Source organism: Varroa jacobsoni, unplaced genomic scaffold, assembly GCF_002532875.2.
Source record: "Varroa jacobsoni isolate VJ856 unplaced genomic scaffold, vjacob_1.0 scaffold_1400, whole genome shotgun sequence".
NCBI classification, from domain to species: Eukaryota; Metazoa; Arthropoda; class Arachnida; order Mesostigmata; family Varroidae; genus Varroa; species Varroa jacobsoni.
In genome coordinates, this window is record NW_019214302.1 from 168,010 (window position 1) to 191,349 (window position 23,340).

Consider the following 23,340-nt stretch of genomic DNA (forward strand, 5'->3'; position numbering starts at 1 on the left):
TAATACAGTTTTTCAGTGTATTCTTTCGTAAGAACACTCTTGCCATCTTTTTAGTGTAATCATCAGTAGCAGCATCGGCTTCTTCTACTTGACCACCCGCAACCTCTGCCTCTGCGTCCCTCTCTGCTTTCCGTCAGATCTGCTGCATTCAATCCCCTCAGACTTGTAGATAGATATGATGTTCATAATAACTGGCCAGCTTTGCCAAGCCCGCTATATGGTTCACAGACAGTCTGGTGGTTCTGCTCGTCAAAAGCCGTCGCTGTCTAGTACTACAGCGTTATAGCCCTAACTCAGCCAGTGAACCATATCCACGACTGCGATAAGCGGACCAAACGCGCATCGCAAACGGAGAAAGCGCGGGTAATAATCAACTGTCAACATCAAGAACTTTGTCCTTGTGCGCACCGAGCCAACGAAAAATCTCCGGCTTACAGGGTGTCAATACTTTACCTTATATTCGTCCGGAACTGATGCCCGTGAATAACATTAATTTAGAAATTTTCCACTAGCTCTCAAGTTCAACTGGGCTATATTGAAGTGTTTTTAGACCTTTTTGCAGACAATTGTCTTAAAACGGAAGATTTTCGGAGATAAGTTTCAGCGGAAACATCATGCTGGTTCTAAAAAAGTAGCTTAATAAGTCTATTGATACAAGCGTATCAAAGCAGTCCTGCAATCCACAGTCGTCATCACATAACGAATTTCGTCAGTGCTTCATCGCAAGAAAAGGTTGTTCCACTAGTTAATAGCTTACATGAGATAAACTGTGTCCGATGAATACGAATAAAAACTTTCGTATTAAAGTCGTATTAAAGTTTCGTATTAAGTCCAGTGTTGTTGTTGTATTTTTATGATGCTGGTTTGCCCCGCGCAATATGGAACCTCTATAATCGTTACCAGTGATTGATCTCTTCGTAACAGTGAAAAATGGCAGAAAGGATCCAGTGTTTATAGGTGTTTATAGGACGTCTCCTTGTTCTACAGTTAACTATCATTTTGGAGGCCAATGTGTACAGCTGGCACATATTTGGCGGTAATCGATGTTGATAACGGATGATATCAGTATGCTCAGCATAAGGTCAATCATTCTGTTCCTCGTAGTGACTTTATTTGCCGGGTGCGTTGAGGCTGGACAACCTTTCTCTGTTAATATTGGTAAGGTGTAATGTAATATATTGATAAAAAGCTTTTTGTGGTGTGTTACTCTTTACAATACATTTAGGACAGATTTATGGTACAATCGCAATGGTTTAATTTGAAAATTATTCTGTGTTAGCTATTTCTGAATTTAAAAAACGGTTGTGTAAAAAACATATAACAACACTTTTTTTTAATTGAACCACTTATGTATTGTCTTGTCCGCATGTAAGTGTTGCCGGTTGTACCCATGCGTTCTAGTTAAAAAACGTACCTATTCCTTTTTGTACCCTCCTCTCTACATTCTAGATAGTGATCTTGCAAATGACCAAAAGTACCTCCTCATGAAAGATTTGACCAATTTTTTGTCCAATATAAAATAGAATAAGAAGGATATTAAGAATGGCACAGGCGTGAACTACATATTGTTAAAAAATAAAAAAGGTTTCCAGAGTTGTGAACCATGGGCAGGTAATTTTGCTTGTTAAAACAAGCTTTTTATGGCTAAACTGGGTTACATCGTAACACCACTTCCGGGCCTCGACTGTAAAAATACAGTAGACATTTTTAGTTGGCATTTTATTTCCTTTTGTTAAACGCAGAATATCTTTTGAGGCATAAGGAGGCGTTCCCTTAAGGATATTAGCAGGCACCGAAAATACCCTTAAATATTAATCTCATCTTCAATGTCTCTCTTAGTCTAGGGTAGAATCGTTATCGAGATATTAAAGAAAGATACTAAATGAGACAAAAGTATTGCGCATATCTTGAAATAAACAATGTATATGTTTTTTGCTAATCTCTTAAGTTATTTCGTAAGACGTATTTCAGGTAAACCAGACACTTGCCGTCATGAAACAATGCCAAGTATTGTATATGGGATTTGTTGATGGTTTGTTCGCATATTATACAACCTTAATACGAAAATAATGTTTTTATGCTTGACGAAGCATATAAATGATAGCCATTGGTGGCTATTGCTACGAAGAGGTTATCGATTTCTGATTGGTAGTACCAGTTTCCAAATTAGTTAATGCCGTGCGTGTTTTTAGGCATTGACACACTGATATATCTAACGAATAGAATAATCGCGTGGGTCCCGGCAGCTTTAATTCGTCCTTCTCTACGCCGCCCTGCGTCTATGTGAGAAAAAAAAGATTTGCAGAATGTGCCCTAACGAATGCTTTCTCTCAGCTACGATATGATTGTCAAGACATTGTGAGTGTCGTTGGCCTGCAGCGCCACATATCATATGTTAGAGATTGCCACGGATGGTTTCGACCCAATCTGAATATTGCATCTTACCAGGACGGCATCGCAATCAAGTGAACCTTTAGTATGCTTTCACAGAAAAAGTCAGGGTATAGAAACGTGCTTACTTGAAGCAATCTTCTATTTGCTGCTTCGAAAGTTCGCTGCCATTATTTACCCTCTATTGTAAAATATTTCGTTAAATGATTGCCGATGACGTTAAATGACGATGTCTGACTATTTCGTGGCCAATTATATATTTGCCTCTAATAATAAAAACATTTACCGAACCCTATTGGTCTACGAGTAAACACGATTTGTTGACGTAAGCGTGAATCTAGTCCGTACTTAAGAAATTCTAAGATATACTATTTACTTTAAGAGTTGAATATACTTTAGAGTGGAGGAATGAACTAGAATGGTATTCTTTGAGCCTATCTAATTTGTGTGCTATTTTTTTTTCTACTTTATTTCCCTCATAGTTTAAGCCTTAGCTTTATATTTTACCCATATGAGATAGAACTTATGATTCCAAATACAAATAGCCTCGACTTTTAAGCACTCTGAAGCGCGTTTAGAAAAAAGGCAAACTATTTTTTTGTAGTTGATGATAGCGTCACGTAGGTGTATCTGTTCTTGATTCTTTACAGACCATAAATATATGTTCGGTTGTTTGGAAACTTTGGAAAAAGTTCACGTTAGTCCCGAGCAAGCATCGTCCTGAAGACGGTGCAATGTTCTACCGCCTTTTTTTCTCTATTGGAAATCTAAGTTTTCCTAGTTTTTTTTTTTATGTACTCTTACTACTAATAGTTTCTACATGATCGTTCTGCTCTTGTCCGTTTCACGAAGCAAATATGCTTGAGCCGGCTCCTACAATATTTATAGCAATAAAACAAGAGAACAAAACATGTTTAAAGCGAATGGATCAGAAGATATTCTTAATAAAGTCGAATTTTGCAAAAATCGCGTTACCAAAAATGAGAGACCAAAAGTGACTTCGCTCTAATTAGATTTTAAATTTGCAGAATGTTTTCAAAATGAATGTGATAAACTCTAAAGCAATGCATACTGTTACCTTTGGTTAATTAATCGAAGATTTTTGCCTAATGTTTTAGAATAGTCCAGTGAATGACCTGCTTTTGAACGCAGTCTATGATAGTGCAAGTATATACATTGGTCAAAAATAGTAGTGTATTGTTGATTTTGAAAAAATACATTTAAAATTTTTTAAAGGGTCTAATATTTACCTAAATAACTTACTAAATCGCTGCGCATGAATTTACATAAACAGCAAGCAAAAGCTCATAGGCTTTGCGCGCAAGACGTTTTTTAAATTGAAAATAACAACTACCTTATGTATCAAGTGTGGGGTAAACTCGTTGTCGGTACACCTGAAAGTTCAATTGACTATGCTTTCAGAAGACTGGTTAATATCAATTAGACGTCGTGCAAGCTTAGTAAATGAATAATTTTACTAAATCATGAGACCAAAGTCTTTCGGCTGATGTTTTTGTGGGGTGAACAAAAAGGCAAGCTTCAAAAGCAACCTATCCTTTGATGATTATGTCTAATTATAGACGCAATGATGCAAAATAGTTTAATTATAGGAATAAAATCAAAAGCTAGTCTAATAGGCTTGAAGGCACATTTTAAAAACCTGCGCAAGTAAAAATCATGGCCGACGAAGTTAACGTACAAATAACGTGTCCGACATTCGCGTAGGAATGTCCAATGTAAGAGTAACATCACTACAATTTCTTTGCTGAGGCTGTTTCGCTGATCAATTAAAAGATTGTCGATCTTTCAACTGCGGCTATAATTGTTCAAGTTTAATGATTAGGCTAGTCTACTGAACGTTAGCATTTTCTGATGATATGCGCTTGGTCTTCCAAAGAGGGCTGCTACGACCTTTTACCTAGAACTGAAAAATGGCTAGGTATTTCAGAGTAACTTCAGCATTGTATTAATAATGGAAGGAGAGAGATGTAGTTGTTTGACGAGATGACGGTATTATGCGATCGGACGATGGCTGCACAAAGCCATTGACTGCTGGTTGGAGTACGTTACACGAAGTATAGCGTTGAATAGCGTTCAATACTGCTTATAACTTGCAACTAGTTGATTGATAATGTTACTTTTCGCTATGCAAAAAATTGGCGATCGTTTTCTTTTTGACTATACATAGTTTTCAAACAAGCACAAAGGCCTTGTGATTATCATGTTAACGTGAAAGATGGCTGAATTTCTTATGGCACATCTTTTATTTTGCGCCTTGTCTGCTCTTATTCAATGCTGGAATTGTACACAACGAGGAAGATGAAACGTTATACGATGCTTTTAGTCTTTTAACAACTAAAATAATAGGATTCATCCGAAGTTAAACGTAAAATGCATAGAGAAAATTCCAATGGTCATTGCAGGAATTTGGCCTGCTTCTAGATCTGATGTGGGACATGGTTGTTCACAAATATAAGTAACTGAACTGCAATCTTATGATTCTATAGATTAACCAATATGTCAACGTATCTTAATCTTCCCATACTGGAAAAGCACCCTATTCCGTGAGCAAGTCTCTTCGTGTTTCGTTGGGTCGCAAAGTGGCTCTGTATGACTTTCCAGTGCCTTCCGGGTGCCACGAGTGTCTCCTACTTGGTTGAACTTTGTGGTCAAATAAGCTATGACCGACTCACGAAGGCCATATATCCGAAACTCTTGTCAGTTCATGTGAGCTTACCTCCATTCGCCAGTGGGTAGTAAATAACAGGCCAGAAGTCAGCTGTGAGCACGAAAGGCAGTGCTGCTCATACAGTACCTGGATAATAATATAGCTTAGTTTTCGAGGCTAGTGCCCATCTGTATCTCCTGAGTGAATGCCCCTTCTAAAAGTAAACTGTTTTATATAGACAGAAAAAGAACGATCACATCACTATATTATTTTGCCTAGAGGGCTTTGTCTGCTTTGGCTCAGACGACGCTTGGGGTCAACGGAATGGCATACGTTTTTATATACGCAGTTCTGGTCTACTGAGAACATAAGATGACTGTTACTGTGCGTCATCGAAAAGTGGCAAATGCAACACCTCAAGACCCTGTTTTTTCGGTTTGCCCTTCGCTTGATAAAAGCCATTGAGCAGCTAGTTTAGTACACAGATCATTAATCGAAAACTGTTGATTCATGCATTAGATTTGGACTGCTGAGTGGTTTCTCAGCGATGTTTCAAGTTAGTCTTAGTTTTTGTTCGGCAGTTTACTTCGGTACTTCACGGATAACATGTACTAATAGCTATTGTAGGTGTTTTGTATTTGACTTTAACATAATATCTACTACAGGTGCATGATGCAAGTACTCTCAATGTAATACATCTACTAAATAATTCTCAAAAAAGGAACTGATACAAGGAATATGATCCCAAATAGCCAACCTTAGCTCTTTAAAAGTAGTCATCTGACTTTTATTAAATGTTCATTAAATTTATAATATTTAAATCTTAAATTTAAATATTTAAATAAACAGAACACACATTTGTTTTAAGCCTTGGCATATATCGCATCACGAAATTGGTAATATGCGTTCATGCGTGTCTGAACTAACTTGTGGGTTCATATTCTATTGCACATTTATAGGCAGGCGTCTCCACAGAAACTTTATGTAAGGGTGTATGTGTATGTTATAGTCTTTTATTGACTGATTTGAGTTCATCAAAAAGAAAAAATGTAAAACCTTTAACAACTGCTGCTTTACTCAAAATGATGGATAGACAAAACTGTTTGTTTCTCTCCAATATATCCCATAATGAAATTTGAACATGCTAGATGCCTACATGAGAGTAACAGAGCGATGTCTAGTTTGTATTTTGGCAGAATATGTTATTATTATAATTATTCGTTATAAATAATTAAGTTTAGAGTTTTTTTACCGAAAAATTGATTGTTTTTTGTCAAGCAACGCTGATATATAACAGATCAGTCTTAGATTAATCGTGAATTCTTATGGTTAAGGATGGCCACTGCTGTAGAACAGAGTAAGACAATAATTATTATTGTGTTAATAATTAATGTCGTATTACGCATCGTAACTCCATACTCCCCTTGTTAAAATCCGGGCCAAAACAAAAAAAAAACACTGAAACGACAAATGTTAGATTCCGACTCTCTGCTACATTTTATCTATCTTTTGGCTAAGTGTAACGTAGTCGTACACGTTAATCTAGAACCGCCTCACTTACTTCCATATATGACAATGCCCTCTAGAGTTATCACATAATATCTATCTGCATAGATTTGAAACACATGTATGCATGAATGCTTATTAAATTGTTGGCTACAGTTTTATTTAGTTAGTTGAGAGACATAATTTAATCGCTCACGCTGGAGACAGAGTCATTTTCTTACCGTTATTTCTACAATTCTTACCAATAATACCGTCAATCCACTTGTGGCTTGCCGCAATGCCAAAGAGCTGTAGACAGCAGAATGGGTCGGTCGACTGCGGCACACTAGTTACAGGCCCGCAGTTGAATGCCTTCGCTTCGTTGCTCAATTCCATCAACAACCCATTTCAGATGCATCGTCAAGAGACGCTGAGCCACCTAGCAGTGTTTGCTTATCTCAATATCGTCGAAGTGAGGTCAGTTCGTCACGTTTCACCACTGTCCTTTATTGACTGGCCTTGCAAGAACCGCCTCTGCACTTAGGCCACGATGGGCTGCAGCCACGGTTATAGCAAAGGCTTTCGTTTTTCTTTCCAAGCAAAGCAGTCACACCGGCAACTCAGCGTGACTAAACCCTACAATATTGGAAGCCATCACGGAGGTTTTTATCGGCCTGTTGACTGGTATTGAGTCATGGCGTATTCTGTCTGCTCTTAGAATCGATGGATGGCCGCGGACACGCGAAAGAACATCAAACTACATAACTACGGGAGGTACTGTTATTGGGCCAAGCCGTATGTCATGTGTGACATGGTTGTCAATTTTTCGTTGTGAAGATATGCATGGTTTGCTATTGAACTTCGTCGACACAACTCGTCTCCGGTTGCTTAACGTAAACCACGCAGTTTGATTCAAAGCACTTCCAAGGATATTCGACAACACCTTGTATAGAAATTGTATTGCTCTTTTTACTATTGTTCCGTGATATTTTTCTTATTATTAAGATATATATACTTATTACATGTAAGTATCGGAGGATCATATTAAGATATATCTAGAAGCACGATTATGATTAAATTTTATTTATTCACTTCTTCATGAATTTAATAAATACGATATACATAGAAATACTTAAAAAATCATTTCTAGGAAATATTTGCGTCAAAGAATACGATAGCATGCGCAGTGCTCTTTTCGCCATAGCGTGAAAAGAGCGTATTTCTATATAACACGATATTCTTTAAAAAACACACAGTGCGGGATCTAATACAAGATATTAGGAACATAAGCAACAACGGAGCCACCGGTCTGGAAGGAATCTGCAACGAGCATCTCAAATAGGTTGTCGTTCTGGCACCGTGCTGGACGGTACTACCTAACATAAGTTTAAATACTGGTACACTTTTAGCCCAGCAAAAAGAACTTACCCTGTTAGTGATTCTTGAATAAAAAGGTTACCCGATCACGCCAGGGAATAGCGAAGAAGAATTAATTATAAGCTGCTTTTTGGCTTGCTGAGTGAGAAATGTATCATCTACTTATAAAGCGTACAAGCTATCCCAACAAAGTAACAACCATTTCGGAGAAAACGCTTCATAGAAGCGGTGTATAAGATCCTGGTGGTCGATGTTAAGAGAACACTAACCCCTCACGTCGGGCTGTCGTCGACACGCAGTGCTCGTCGACTTCAAGGTAGCTTCGACTCGGCACCCAAAGACATGGTTATGGTCACGATGGCCGAGGTAGATGTCTTTATAGATATCCTTAACCTTTTCGCTGCGATTCTACAGGAAAGCAAAATAACAATGAAGTGGCCGAACCCCCCGTCCTCCACACAGGCAGCTGGTCTGACTTATGAGGACAACTTAAGTCCGTTCTTATTTCTTAATTTTGCTGAAGGGCCTCCCTGATCAAATAAGAGGGCCGAGAAAATCGGTTGAAGTTGTCTTCTATGCAAACGATTTAGGAACGTACAAGGTCATACAAGTTCTAAATGCAGATTTGTGACTGACCGTAAACTTGAACAAGACTGAGGCGATGAAGTTGAAGAGGAGAGGCAGAACAGCGACCAATGACCTTTTGTACCTTGCCAGATCGGCTTTTGCCTATGTAAACCGGTTTTCGTACTTGGGGTTCGTCTGCTTCGCGAATGACAGAAGCTTACTGCGCACATCACCGAAAGATAAAGGAAGCCAGTGTTGTCCGCATGGACGATCAAATCGGTCCATCGTTTTCCCTCGCGACTGCTTTCGGCTTGCTCGAACATAGTACCGATCGTTACGTATAGGATACGCATAATTAAAGATCTTAAAACTGACAGTTTTAGACAATTACCTGGCGTTAGAATCTTCTTCCTCAAAAAAGCACTGGACTACACCTAGTGACCTGAAATCGCCTCGCATATCTACTCTCCGACTCGCCACTGCTCTCCGAAGGCCCGCATTATCGCTTCAAACTCTCAGCAGCGGAAGCTATTTTATGAATACGCAGTGTTTAGGTACACAGTTCACGCACGTTTTATCATGCATGAACGTTAGTTAGCGACAGAAATAAAGCACATTTATGATCATTTTGAATGAGAAATGGCAATTATTGATACAACACAAACCCTGTGTATGAGACACGTTTCAAAACCTTTTGGTCACATAAGATCCAGTGTATTATATACTGGGCTGTCGAAAACAACGATTTTTTCGGGTCGATGCCTTTGAAGCTACGTATCTCAAGTAATCATGTATCGCGGTGACGTTAATGTCATTTGAAGGGGGCCATTCGACAATAGAAATCGTTGCTATGGCTTTAGTCAGACTTAAAATAGACCACTTTGAAGAAACGTAAAATTTCTGCAAACAGTCGATATGTAACATATTTTACTAGGATAAGGGCACAAATGCTGCCCAAACACATGAAAAATTACTGCTGTTTATGGCCAAGATACGTTCTCAGAAAAAAAATCGGCTACAAATGGTTCTGTCGTTTTTGTTCCGGGAATTTTGATGTGAAAAATGCTCTTCGTAGTGGTAAACCAAGTTCGAAAAAAATTTAAATTAAAAGAAAATTTAAGTTCGAAAAAAGTAGCCATGAAATGGCCAATGAACTAAATACCAACCATCAAACAATTTTCAACCATTTGAATCAAACAGGTTAAAAGAATTAGAAAATCTGCCTCACAATATGTGGCAAAACCCGGACTGACGCTGAAGATGCCAGTTCTATGCGTTTGACAGGACTAGGAAAAACTATTGTTTCGGACGTGTATTGTTAATAACTAACAATATTACAACAAGATTTAATGATCGGAAAGAGCGTCGTATTTTGCCATGATAATATTACACCACATATATCTTTACCTATCCGGCAAAACTTGACAGAATTTAAGAGAGAAATTTTAATACATTCGCTGTATAGCTCGTATGTTGCACAATCGGGCGATCTGTCTCAGTCTACGAAGAACTCTCTTCATGGTATTTAATTTTAATTAGTTTTTATTAAAGGGGCGCAAAATCACTTGTCCCAAAACTCATGGAAGTTTTACAATGATAGGATTAGGGTGGTATCAAATAAATGGGAGAAGGTCAAAAATTAAAATGGCGAATATTGGTTTAATAGAACTACTTTAAAAGCTTTTAAAAAAAACTTATTTGATTTTTATTAAAAAACCATCCAAATTTTTGCAGTTACTCAACATTCGTCTAGGTCGAACGGGCTACGGTGAACAGAACAACACATAACTTACCAAAAAAGTTCTCATATCAATCAGTCAGTTATCCAAAGCATTGTTTTCTGCATTCTACATATATGTTCAGTGGCAAATTTTTTCAAATAACCCAAATGTACTGAAACTACCGTTGATAAATAGTCATTATCGTTTGTTATATGCTGTCTAGGTGGGATCTTTGCCAGTAATAGCCCCTTGGTACGCGTATTCGATTTCGCCATACGTCGTGCGCCGGAGAGCTCGCGACTTCCCATTGTTCGAGATGCTTTCATCGGCATGAAAAAAGTCATCCCAGACATTCATAGCAGCTTTGACGCATCGAAAGCTGGTAAATATTCTGCCAATAAATATAAATGGAATTCTTAAGAAAGTTGTAGGTAAACAACCAGTAGTATAGTTATATTATATATAACCTCACATTAGAATAAGGTGTGGAATATCGGCAATAAATTATATGCGAATACTTAATGTAAATATATCTTAAACAATGAATACGTAGGGTAGCAGCCCTATTATATTTCGATAAAAAGAATCCTGGCAGAACAATCCCGTTATGGCGAGGCCAACAGCTTCGTCTTAATGTACTTGGGCTAGACGAACGCACATCAAGCTAATAAACATTCCTAGTTATGTAAAATATACAGTCTACTGCATTATGTTTAAGCATGCGGATGGGAAAAGAATAAAAACAGATTCCTACAACCCGGAATGGGAAAATAGAGAATCCACCCCCTAGGAGTAATTATATGTACATTTATGACGTATGTTTTGTGCGTTCGAACCGTTAAATTAAAAATTCTTAGGCTTACCGTTATTTGAACTGTTCACGAACACTTCAGATATAAGTCACATGCAAAAATTAATCGCAGGATTAACCGGTAGCTTGCTTGTGGTTCATAAGGCGCAATAAAAACGTATGTGAAGAAAAACCGCCAGCTAGGCCTCACCCACTGAGTGTTGCTTTCAGTAAAGACGATTTAACATTGCCACACTTTTTTTGACAGTCGTATTTACTAACAAAAGCATTTACTTGGATGTTCTAAAAACTGTGATAAAACCGTGAACGTCTCAATGGTATATAGTATAGTACGCGTTTCGCAAGTTGGCGTGTTCTCTCACACAAGCAAGCATGTCAGTAGGGGATTGAACGCAGAATATGTTAGCACGTTCCAAAACAAGAATTTAAATGTTCTCAGATATACGTTTGCTATTCCCGTAAACTATTGCTAGCTCGATATTGCCACTGTATGAATGAAAAAACACTGCGTTTAGTGAGAAAAAAGTCTCCGGTTGAGTCTGTGTACTTAAGATCTCAAGAGCGTGAGCTTATGAGATGGTAAGACTCTCGCGTAGCGTGTCAACGGTAAACTGCAAATTAATCCGCAGTGACGTACTGGTGAACACGTCCACGTGACAATGTTTCGTTTTCGGCGTATGACAACTTACGCTGTTGTTGTTTAGCTGTTAGTGCTTTACAGCGTAGTCTTGCTCCTCATGTTATGGTGATGATGTTGGCTCGTCACACACCTAGGTCGAAAATTATCTAGTCCCTTCTACTGTTGTAGACGGCGTTACAAAATGCGTGCATTTGTAAATCTTCGCCTGCTTGCCTCCTCCAACCTGATCAGTAATTCTGTCAGCCTCACGCTGTAGCAATTGGTGGCAAAGACTACGACTACAAACGTCATTTCCCAAAGGGGGTGTTGAATATGCCTTTTTAATGGAGCCATTAAACAAGGTCATCCTCAACATTAGTTATTCTTCGTATGTTTAAAAGTTTCTAGAAGTAGTTTCGTTAGACATTTTGCCTTCAATAGATAAATAAAGAAAAATGATTGAAGTATCCAGCGACATTAAAGTTGACTTAACCTTTAGCTGTGTGTTCAATCAATTCTGCGGCACGCCTTACTGGACTAGGCTTGTATGACGCTGGAAAAGGAGGCTTCCGGTTACTTTTTGCTACTGAATCATTTGTCAGGTGATACAGGTATACAAGACCATATAGCATGAAATTAGGCGTTTATATAAGCGCTCAGTGTTTAAACTAACAGCATTATTTCTTTAGTTTGTCAGTTGCTGTCCCGTGCTCCTTCGATCGTCGTGGGCCCCACTGTCGTTCCGGTATCCCATATTTTGGCATCAACCTGCAGAGCGTTTCATGTGCCATTTCTCTCCATAGGGCCTTTGCTCTCACGTACAAGCGCCGCATCACCTAGGAAGCTTCCGCAAATGCTAAATCTCCATCCGCCTTCTGACATATTAGGCAGGGCGTACTTCGACGTATTGAATATGACGGAGTGGAGATCTCTAACCATTGTGTACGACCGAGAGGATGGTATGTTCCGTAGCCATACGACAAGCCTGCCTAACAGTGTGTTCATAAATCGTTGACTTTTTTAATAAACGCGATGTGTCGCGATGAGTCGATATTAGGTACCATAAAATGGCTCATCAATGAACATGTAATAATGGCTATACGTTTAAGCACATTGTAGCGCTCTCAATATCGTTACTAGAACTTAACGTACGTAAAACTTTTGTGGAGTTCTTGAGTAACGTAACATGACGACACCTTGAAAGAAAATTTACGAAAGATCACTCAAGTCAAGACTAACTATCTTTCAACGGACATTACAGCGTTCCTTCGTCTCGCACCGATTCTTCGGGCGGCGCCTTCGCTGACGACGCTACGTCCCTTGGACAAAAGTGTCTCACCGGGAACTCTCTTTAAGGAGGTGCTACGCTCCAAAGACACGCACATTGTGCTTGATGTTGATACTCAACTGATTCCCGAACTGCTGAGATCGGCTAAAGACGTCGGTCTTATGACCGAGTACCATAATTTCGTCATCACCTCCTTAGTATGTTTCTTAGCTTTCTGTTGTTATTGCCGATAAGCCTTTAAAAACAATTTTAATGAAGAATATTTCGGTAGACATGATTCAGTACGAGCTAAACCGGGCATCAATTTGATTTCTGAGAAACTTTGAACTGGGATCGACATTTGAGTCTCTTTCTATAACTTCTAATTTCATTACATATGTGTCGTGACGCAGGGGACTCTATTAATCTGTTTGGTTAAGTTGGCTAAGGGCGACGAGTTAATGACAAATATGATGGCTTCTTGTGTCGAATGACGACTTTATTATAGAAATGCCTGCTAGCTCTTTGACGGATAGACCTTGATGCGTATTTTGATTGCATACAGCAATCAACGACGAGAGGAAGTTCTCCACCGAAGTGTTCATGAAAAGCCCTATTAGTACCATGTTACCTTATCTATACCATCCGTAGCCGAAGTCCTTATATACACATAAGACACATGTCTAAGAAACGAACTTAAGGCAACTAAATGAAACGTTTTAATTTAACCCACTATGATAATTCATAATGCAAATAATAATGACTGTGTTCACAGGACCTGCATACTCTAGATCTCAGTCCATTTTTTCCATCAAGGGCCAATATTACGTTCCTCCAATTACTCGATCTCAAATCAAAAGAGAATCTCAAAATGATAAGGGATTTTCGAAGATTTCAACTCATGGATGGAATCAGGGACAATCTCAATTTGACGGTAACCCTTCATCTTTCATACTAAAGTAACACTGCCACTTCCACTTTGATTTGTGAATTCGTATAATTAGGGATGTTTATGTAAGCTTTCTCATCCTATGCACCTTTTGAAGATTGAGGTTACTGAGACAAATATAATGTAAGGTATTGTAAAACAATATAAACGCACGGAGCAAGACGGAAACTTACATGTCAAACTGTCATTCGTGGAATTTGTTTATCTTTCGCGATCAACTATGGTGGACTCTATCCATAAACGACTACTCTGCAGACTGAACAGGCGTTGTTAATAGACTCCGTATCGTTTGTGGTTCGGACGCTGTATGAACTATCAGCATCATCGAAGCTTAGGTCGCCACCGCCCTTCAAATGCCAGTCTCCACGGCCCTGGCAAACCGGCGACCTCGTCATTAAGAAGATGCTTCGAGTAAGCTTCTGGCAATTTCTGTTTCTATTGGCAGCGTCTTTTCCTTCATTTCCTTTACCTACTATCTACTACTACCGTACTAAACGAGAAACTAGACCAGAAACGACAAAAGAGATAGTGTTTGGAAGTTGGTAAATTTGGCCATTTCAATCAAAAGTTAAACTTTTTCGTACCAAAAGTTTGTCCATTGAACCATACGTACGTACACGTTATATTTTCCTGTTATAAATATTTATAGCTCATTCTATCATAATGCTAAATGGTTAACATCAATTGCTACCTTGTTCCCATTGCATGCTTAAATAGATAGCGCCTTTCGGCCATCATCGAAAGACAATATGATGGCGGAATGACGGAGAAGCTAATGCAGAACGATATACTGTATCAGACGCCTAAATATATTGTATCGCTACACACACTCCTTGAGATTCCGCAAGCGACCTACTATTTAGCCAATGAATGTGGTTAAATAGAAAAAAAAAATTTGTATGAATTCTCAAACTTTTTTTTTATACAACCTACTTACAGAGTTCATTCCGTGGTGTCACTGGCATAATCACCCTGAATCGTCATGGTCTTCGCTCGCGGTTTCAGGTCAATGTTATGCGAATCATGTGGAATGGTGTTGCTAAGGTGCGTTCCGGAGAAATCCCGTTGTGCTTCGTTCACGTGCCATTGACAATATGTTTCTCAGCGACTAATGTAACCAACAAATGCATTCGCCAGCCGAAATGTTCTTAAATAAACTAAATATAATATCATTTTGCATTCATATCTTGTAGATTCACGTCGTATTTTCATTTGTGAATCTCCGTTTTTTTTTGCTTTGTCATTTCGAAATGCTCATTGAAGATAGCGACGTGGAACCAAGATAGCGGAATTCGAACGCAGGCCTCTTATCCAGCGACATTTCGCAAAGAACTGGAAAATCTCATGGCATCTAAGGTGTTCAACGTGACCACGATCGTGGTAAGAGGACATGTGTTCAGTATGCATTTGACGTTCCTTTGATGGTGCAGCAGTAACGCGTTTAGATGCTTACTTACGGCTATGTAAGATTGTCCAGGTTTGAAACTAGCCCTAGACACAATGTTTTCGCACTGGAAAAAGCTAGTCGTCTGAAGAAATGCTTAAAACAGTGGTACTCAATACAATGCTTGGAGTATTTCTTCAAAGAAAATCTAACACCGAGCGTGACAAACTGAACGCATATCCTCTCAATGATACGTGGCTTCTCGCTGCTTCGCGAAGACGCGCGGAAGTACATGTGCTGAAAACGTTTTTAAATCAGCGTAGCTAGGTATAAACTGTGCATCGGCAGAAGGTCATTACACTTACTTAGAGTCAATGTCATGCATTTGTAGGGAATTAAAAATTGCCTTTCAATTCTACGGCCAAGAAAATTAGATAGACTGTCGCACTTATCAATATAGCATTTGTAGAAGCACTTCGCTGTGATTTTCGCGGAATTTATAATTTACTTCTCATAAAGTGCCACCTTTTTTATTTGCACGAAATGGCGCCGGATTTAATCTCTCAGAACCCTCCATATACAATGCTGAAGTCTGACTATAGAAATCGCACTGGAAACGACCGCTTTGAGGGTTTTTGTATGGAACTCATGGAAACTCTGGCCGCAAATATCGGATTCCGCTACAGTGTGCATCTCGTTAAGGATAATAGTTATGGATCAAGACAACCCGACGGAACCTTCGATGGCATGATCAAGGAACTTATTAATATGGTACGATCTATTGCCTTTGTTTGATATAGAGTTTATTAGGCTCTATTTTTAGGTTAACGTAACTAATAGCGAACTGTTCTATAAGAAGTTCCATATTCATAGACACAGCAAGTCCGGTTTACTTTGTCACATGCCTTGGTAAGCTAGGCATTTTGTAAACGCTGTACCCTAATAGAGATGCTTCGAAAGAAAAGCAAATCTACAGTGATGGTCATCCCGAGATACAATGGTGGTTCTTTAGGAAGCTGACATGGCAATAGTCGACCTGTCAATCACTGCCGAAAGAATGCAAGCCGTCGACTTCACGCAGCCGTTTCTGAAAACTGGAATTTCAATATTATTTCGGAAGCCCGCACAAGGAGGACTTACCTTGTTTCTATTTATGAAGCCATTTTCGATTGACGTTTGGATCTGCATGCTTACTGCCTTCACGGGTACGCATCTCTAGATTCAATTTAATAAAACTTTACTACGATTGTACCACTGCTATCGATACTATAAACTGTCCAAACCGTAAAAGGTCCGACCTTCAAGTAACAACTAATTTATATATCGTAATATATCGCCAAACATATCTGCTGTTCGACATTTGCCTTTAAATTCACGAACTGTACCGAGTATATATATACATCACCCTTACGATACAGAGGTTTCATATACCATTCGTATTACCGGGTCTTCACCCACAGGTGTCACAGTCCTTTACTATCTGATAGCGTCTATCAGTCCGACGGAGAATCGTGATCTGGGAGAAGACGACCTGTCTCAACGCGACCCACAACTGCTTGATCAAGAGATGAAGATTATGAGCAGGTTCTGGTTCACAATAGGATCAATTATGCAACAAGGATGTGATCTTAACCCCGTGTACGTATCCGAATTAGGGTGTGACTAGAATTTTTGGCTTCATGTGAAAGAAACTGTTGCATTCAACCTCACAAATTGTATTGGAGGTTTTCAGCCGGTTCCTGTCGACTAGCTCGCAAAATAATCCATTGCTGAGCAAATAAATCTTCTGAGTTGGATTTGAGGAGAAAGCTGCGCTTGCAGTAGCATATCGTAAAACTAGAATCAGTTATATCTAGAAGTCTATGATGACTAGTTCTAAAACTAGTTTGTAGCAGTACAGTCGTAAATTGGTTACGGTCGAATGTAGTACAGCTAGAATTAATTCGACCTAAATTTAAAAATTTAAATTTAAAAAATAAATCAAGTCCATATGAACAAGTGTAATATATAATATACATAATATGAAGAAAGTTCATATCACACATATGATAGTATAGAACATACATATGATACAATACATATGAACGTAGGTCACCTTTAACGCGCATTAAGTATATAAAGCGCTAGACATTGATGTTGATTTTTTGCAGGTCGCTTTCCTGTCGTACAATAGCTTCGATTTGGTGGTTCTTTACGCTGATTGTCGTCTCCTCATACACCGCCAGTTTGGCGGCGACACTAACCGCCGAGAGGCTCGTTTCTTCAATTGATTCCGCCGACGATCTTGCACGACAATCTACAATTGAGTATGGGTGCCTTGCGTCTGGTTCCAGCAGGAAATTCTTTGAGGTTGTGCTGTTACCTTTGCAGGACAATAGTCATAGCTTAAAAACGGCTGTTCTATTTTTTTGAGATGACAAAAACTTCCTTTATCGCGTGCTTAATAGGAGAATTACTCGGATTAAGTCACAAAATATCCTTATCCTTTATGTAAGAACGTATAGAAACAATTTGCTGCTAGTAATATGTATAATATTTATTTATTCTATATCTATAAAGATTCAATTCTGTTGTATAAGCGTATTATTTCAAAATTCGAAATTTGAAATTCTAAAGCTCTAGAACGGAAACCCTAGAATTTTAGAGCTTGCATACACACTACGGATAATACAACTGTATTTTTACAGGCCCAAATAAACGTAGGATATTATATATCGTATGCACGTATAATTTTGACATGTCCTTGAGTTTCCTGTAGCAATCAACAAATAGGATCTATCAGCAACTGGCAGACCACATGGATCGCCAGAGACCTTCCGTTCATGCAAAGACCAATGACGAAGGGGTACGAAGGGTTTTAGCCGGAAACTACGCCTACTTTATGGAAGCCACCACTATCGAATATCGAAAAGAACGAGATTGCAGGCTCACTATGGTGGGAGGGCTGCTTGATAGTAAGGTAAATAAAAATTGAAGTTTCATCGAAGAAATATGTAGTCGGATTATCAAATTCAAAAAGATTTGTCGCTTCTATAAAATCATTAAGTCGAAAAGCACGTTTACTTACACAAAAATGCTTCCTTTACTATTATTTACTTACATTATACTTAGAGCAGTTCGAAATAAGTTAGAATAATAAGATATTTACGGCCATGTGATACGAACGTATTTGGATTATGCAAGTTTGCCTTACCATGTACTATTATTAAAATATAATCGTTCACTGCACGTATCTATAAGCGATTAACCATTTACCCTGACCTCTTTATCTTTTACGGTATTATTGATTTTTTCGCTTTTTCACAGAATATGGGCTAATTTATTATGTACTGATTACTACTCATCAGTGCATTGTTTATACTGATCCTCTCCGTTGTCGAATATATAAAACGAAAGAAGGAAGAGAAGAAAGCTTTATCCTATGAGCGTCGTAGAGATTTTACTTTATTTCCTTTCATTGCCAACATTAGCCCATAATCTTCGTTGCATTGGGAAGGTGGAGAAAATATTCAGTGATCTATTCCCAGTTAGGGTTACAAGGTGTCAGGCATTTCTAAAGCAGTACATTCCAGTGAGCTACTACTACACAACTACAAAGGATTTACATTTGCTAGGCGTATTGGCTTCTTATGTATCTTGTATTGCCAATTCTCTATATGCGCATCTAAGCTGCACTGCATTCTGACGACTTAGGGCTACGGTATTGCTACGCCGGTCGGATCACCTATGCGTAAGTTACTTTCAAAGGAAATCGTTCGACTGGGTGAAACTGATTATTTCATGTGGTTGAAGGAACGGTGGTGGAAAGCGACTTCACCGTGCCCAGAAATGACTCCTCCATCTGAAGAGATGGGTATGCGCGAGTTGGCCGGAGTGTTTCTTGTACTGGCAGTTGGTGCGCTTTTGGGCATTATTATGATGATGGGCGAATTTCTCTGGGAAGCAACTTCTATACCTTATGGACAACGGGTAAGCGGATTTTCATTTATTATAAGATCAGAAGGAACAGCTTTTTTTCTGTAGCTGGTATCCATTGTTAAGCTCACCAGAACTAGCATATGGCACCTGCTGTTAAAACTAAAAAGCGTTTCTGTGCTATGAATTTTCGAAAGATCGCCTCAGAGCTCTTCCTTCTAATTCAGCTCGCATAGAGACCCATGCCATGCGAATTTTTATTCTTGATACGGCTAAAAAGGCTTTTAGTCAGACTCGTTTTTCATTAGATTTCATATGTTTTAGGCCCTACTGATCGTCGAACTCTTTTGGACATTGCGTTACGCTATTTGGGGGAAGGACAAAAGGCCACGCCCGAAAGGAATGCAAAGCTACTTTGTATCAGCCCGACCCGATGCCGGCAGAGTGGGCGACATTGAAGTATACCCACTTGATTATGAAGATACAAGCGTGTACAGCTGGCGCTGTAAATTTAACACCCAAAAGGAAACTGAGGATCTTTAGTTACAATAAAAAAATCGCTTGTCTGTATAGAACGAGATTCTTTGGGAAAGAGTCGCCTGTTTTCTTTTTTTGTATTATGAGGAACTTGCTTTCAAGCCTAATATCACAGCATTTCCCCTTTTGATTTTGATTAGATCATTCATCTACACATGTTGACAATATGATCACTTGAGCCCGATTTGTCGGTATTTTCTAGAAGTACATGAATATTATCAATAAAGCCAAATATCCTGCTCCGCGGTCGGTTTTTTTCAAGTGTTTCTCTCATCTATCGATTATTTTATATAATTGGGATATAAAAGAGGAGATTTACGACAAGATACAGTAAGTAACGAAAGATTATTAGAGGTGATATTTCTGTCGAATTTGAGTTCATCTGATCCGAGGTAACTGTCTCCTCGACCAATACAATACCAATATCTAACATATTTACGATTTGGATGTGGGTGCGACCTGAGAATATTGGCCAAGAGATACTTCCTTTTTCGTCAGCTTCGAGGCTGTTAGTAATATGCAGTAATGGTATTTTTATTTATGGCATTAGATATGGGATAACGATTTCGCGGTCATGAGTTTTATGATAAAAATATAGGTAAGGTATTAAAATCGGCAGAGCATTTTTTTTCGCACAAAAATTCAATTGAGCCAGATAATAGTGTTCAATAGAAGTTAAGTTATCGAATATGATTTTACCATAATCGAATGAAATACACTCCGATTACCCCTAGGCCTAGATCGTGGATATCATTCGTTTTTCGTAAGGCGTCATTACCGCTTCCGCTGTGCTTCTTCCTCCTGCACAACATCAAGCTCGTCTTTTACGCTCCATCAAAACGAGCTCATAAATGAGTTTCGTATGTAGTTCAATACTTAACAAAAGACTGGTCGCAACGTGTCTACCTCAAAGAAAAGCCGAAAACTCGCTTAATAGGAATCGATTGTTTGTCTTCCAGAACGACAGGCTTACTTTAAGACCCAGTCCACGTAATAAAATCAGCGTAACATTTATCTGGGTGAGTTATTCAGGCTTTATTTACTACAGTTTTTATTGATATATCATATTCAGGAAGGCCCAGGACCGCTTTATAAACTTATCGAATATACTAAAGAAGCGCATCTTCGTTCATCTATTCTGTGTGATTACAACACAAATAACCAATTATTTATCATTTATTCACTGAAAATATATATCATTAGTACGTTATAATGCTGTACGACTGTATTAATATACTATAGCTATATAAACATGAAATATCTTACAAAATGGCACGTACAGGTTAATCACTCATACAACCCACGCAGCCGCGACAGAGTTTTCCCCTAGTTTCAAAATGTTCACACGACAGAATGTAAATGCAGAAAAATATGTACTTGCAGAATTCATGGAAAACGTCAGTACAAACTAAACTTAATACTAAGCTTTAAAGTATTAAAATATAGTTCCTTTCCTCGATCTCAACACAACCGTCCAATGGTCGTTCAGCTTTTCGCCTTCGCCTGTTCTATATTTCAGGTTTTAGAAGCACCACGTCCAAGCAAAAACTCGGCTTCATATGTTTGTATGTGTTTTCTATTAATTATAACGATTGAATGGTGAAACTATATTTTTTAGCCAGAAGCCAACTTGGCACAAGTTGGTTTCCCCTCAAGTCGATTTATATTGAATCATTTTTTATACGTTTTATTCCTCTCGTGTCGTGGAAGCCAAGACGATATTTGACCAGGTCGATCGGCTGATGCCTTATTTTTTTTTACTTTTAGCCCATAACTTCTGAAACCACTTCGGAAATCGCCTCTTCTTCATTAAGAAAAATATTTTTATCTGCATAGGGTTGTTCTTATAGACAAAAAATGTGCACTTCAGCATGGCATTAGTATTCTGTATCTTTTCACAGATACGCTTTGTCTTTTGAGTTTTGTTAACGTTTATCAATTTGATACATTTGCGTACATTTGATAGCCACGTTGTCGAAGAAATTTGGAAACAAATAAACAGGAAAGCTAAAGTAGGTGGAAAGATCGATATTTTTTTTCTTGCACAAATTGCTCATAAATATATTTCTTGTTATTTAGAAAGCAATTTTCCCTAAAAGGTATCCGTATTCTAAGCCAAGGAACAGTAGGCAAATTACATAGGCCATAGGACGTAACAAAAATATTAAGTACACTGTTTGAGTGTCCCTTTACATCACTTTACATGCGCATGTGAAATATTAGTATATTCATTTCAAAAAATAGATTCCACTTTCTCGCTTTTCCTACTGGATTTTCTACACAAATTATGTCATCATGATTTCAATAAAAAATAAATATCGTAGTAACGTAAAAACTAGCTTTATGTTTTTTTTTTTTTTTATAATACAAATAATCATAAATCTAATTGTTGTTCATTTAGTCGGGGAGTTTCCTAAAATCATGCTCAAATGGGTTCCCTAGTGCTCTCGATCATTTCGAACGATTGTGCGAGTTTCTATTATGACCAGCGGATGTCTGTTTATTAACTAGCTGACGAAAAATGTATTGTTTATTGTTCACTTTTATTGTAAAGTGAACAAATTGCTAGTCCAACTTTATTGGAAATAGGCAGCACCTTTGAACTACTTGAAGCAGTATGACTATATGTAGAAATACATTCGCATGTCACGGAAAGTGTTCTAATCCTGTTGCCGACATAAAATAGATCAATTGATAACAACAACAATTACAAGAGGTGACGGGTTGTCGTTTCAAGGGTTGGAATGTCTCAGATCTTCTTCACATTAGCCAACCCATTGGCCATGAGTTCCGTAAATAGAGGACTGCTGCTGCTGCTGCTGCTGCTGAAGTTGATGACCAGGATGAGGACTGCCCTGATGAACTGATGTGGGTACACCCGTGGCACCCGCAGAACCTGGGTGATGATGTGGCGAATGCAGCAGCATGGCAGATGGCGAGCGCGGAGAGCTCTGGCTGATTGGACCTCCTAGCGAATGATGGGATATAAGTGATGGAGGACTCTCGACTGAAATTTGAAAGCCAAGTGTAAATGTAAGGTTGCTTATTAATGAAATCACGGATCGTCATTATAACTTTATTACTATTACTCAATAATTGGCACTTACAAGCGTATAGCAGGTTTTATCTCTAGATGTATAAAGGAATTCACACAAGAGTCATAGAACGAACCGGTTAAGGGATGCTGCGGGTGGTGTGCCTGCTGTTGCTGAGAAAGATGATGATGAGGGTTATAAGGTGAAGGGCCTGCAGCAGCACCTGAAGGGGGGTTGTTGCTAATCCTTTTGATGAGCAACGTTACCGTGCTGCCTCCCTGACGAATGAGCCCAATAGCTTCAGCATGCGTCATACCATCCGTGCAAATACCATTAACTTCCAAAAGTTGGTCGCCCACATGCAGCTGGCCGCTTTTCTGTGCAGGGCCCATTTCCGCTATGCGTAAAACAAACAGCGGCATATTGTGAAACTCTCGTCCACCGCGAATCGAGAAGCCGAAACCTCGCGCACCTCGTTGTAGAACGACTCGCCGAAACTCTGGTGGACCTCCTGCCGGAGAAGCAGGTGGCAGCATTTGGCTTTCTACTAAGGAACTGGCCGATAGCACATGCGCACCCATGGGTTGATCTATGAATACCCCAAAAACATATTA

General features: G+C 38.8%; 2 protein-coding genes across 7 annotated transcripts in view; one reads left to right on the forward strand and one right to left on the reverse strand.

The window, feature by feature from the left end:
- Positions 1-222: 222 nt before the first annotated feature.
- Positions 223-19,931, forward strand: LOC111269619 (glutamate receptor ionotropic, kainate 2). 2 transcript variants are annotated; one of them, XM_022849352.2, is made up of 15 exons: positions 223-1,158; positions 10,433-10,591; positions 12,329-12,598; positions 12,901-13,124; positions 13,682-13,840; positions 14,111-14,266; positions 14,795-14,899; positions 15,119-15,235; positions 15,807-16,010; positions 16,252-16,444; positions 16,700-16,877; positions 17,390-17,588; positions 17,998-18,198; positions 19,032-19,208; positions 19,479-19,931. In XM_022849352.2, exons 1-15 carry the CDS (start codon positions 1,044-1,046, stop codon positions 19,695-19,697), a joined length of 2,676 nt encoding a protein of 891 aa, XP_022705087.1. In that variant the 5' UTR covers positions 223-1,043; the 3' UTR covers positions 19,698-19,931. The 2 variants fall into 2 exon arrangements, with proteins under 2 accessions (XP_022705087.1, XP_022705085.1); XM_022849350.2 differs by having other exon boundaries at positions 225-1,158; positions 18,933-19,208.
- Positions 19,932-20,849: 918 nt separating this feature from the next.
- Magi (membrane associated guanylate kinase, WW and PDZ domain containing protein magi) overlaps positions 20,850-23,340 on the reverse strand; it is a 43,567-nt gene continuing 41,076 nt past the window's right edge. For all 5 annotated transcript variants that reach the window (XM_022849346.2, XM_022849345.2, XM_022849343.2 and 2 more), the window contains 2 exons: positions 22,863-23,315; positions 20,850-22,698 (listed from right to left, as the gene is read on the reverse strand). In XM_022849346.2, coding sequence (XP_022705081.1) covers positions 22,457-22,698; positions 22,863-23,315 — 695 coding nt within the window. In that variant the 3' untranslated portion in view covers positions 20,850-22,456. The remainder of the gene's footprint in view (positions 22,699-22,862; positions 23,316-23,340) is intronic.

What these genes read in the sequence shown, in the direction of transcription:
- LOC111269619 (XM_022849350.2), top strand. Translation starts at nt 1,044, where the DNA reads ATGTTGATAACGGATGATATCAGTATGCTCAGCATAAGGTCAATCATT. An exon ending in TGTGTACGACCGAGAGGATG is followed by an intron (nt 12,599 to 12,900) that starts GTATGTTCCGTA and finishes CGGACATTACAG; the next exon opens with CGTTCCTTCGTCTCGCACCG. An exon ending in TCATTAAGAAGATGCTTCGA is followed by an intron (nt 14,267 to 14,794) that starts GTAAGCTTCTGG and finishes ACCTACTTACAG; the next exon opens with AGTTCATTCCGTGGTGTCAC.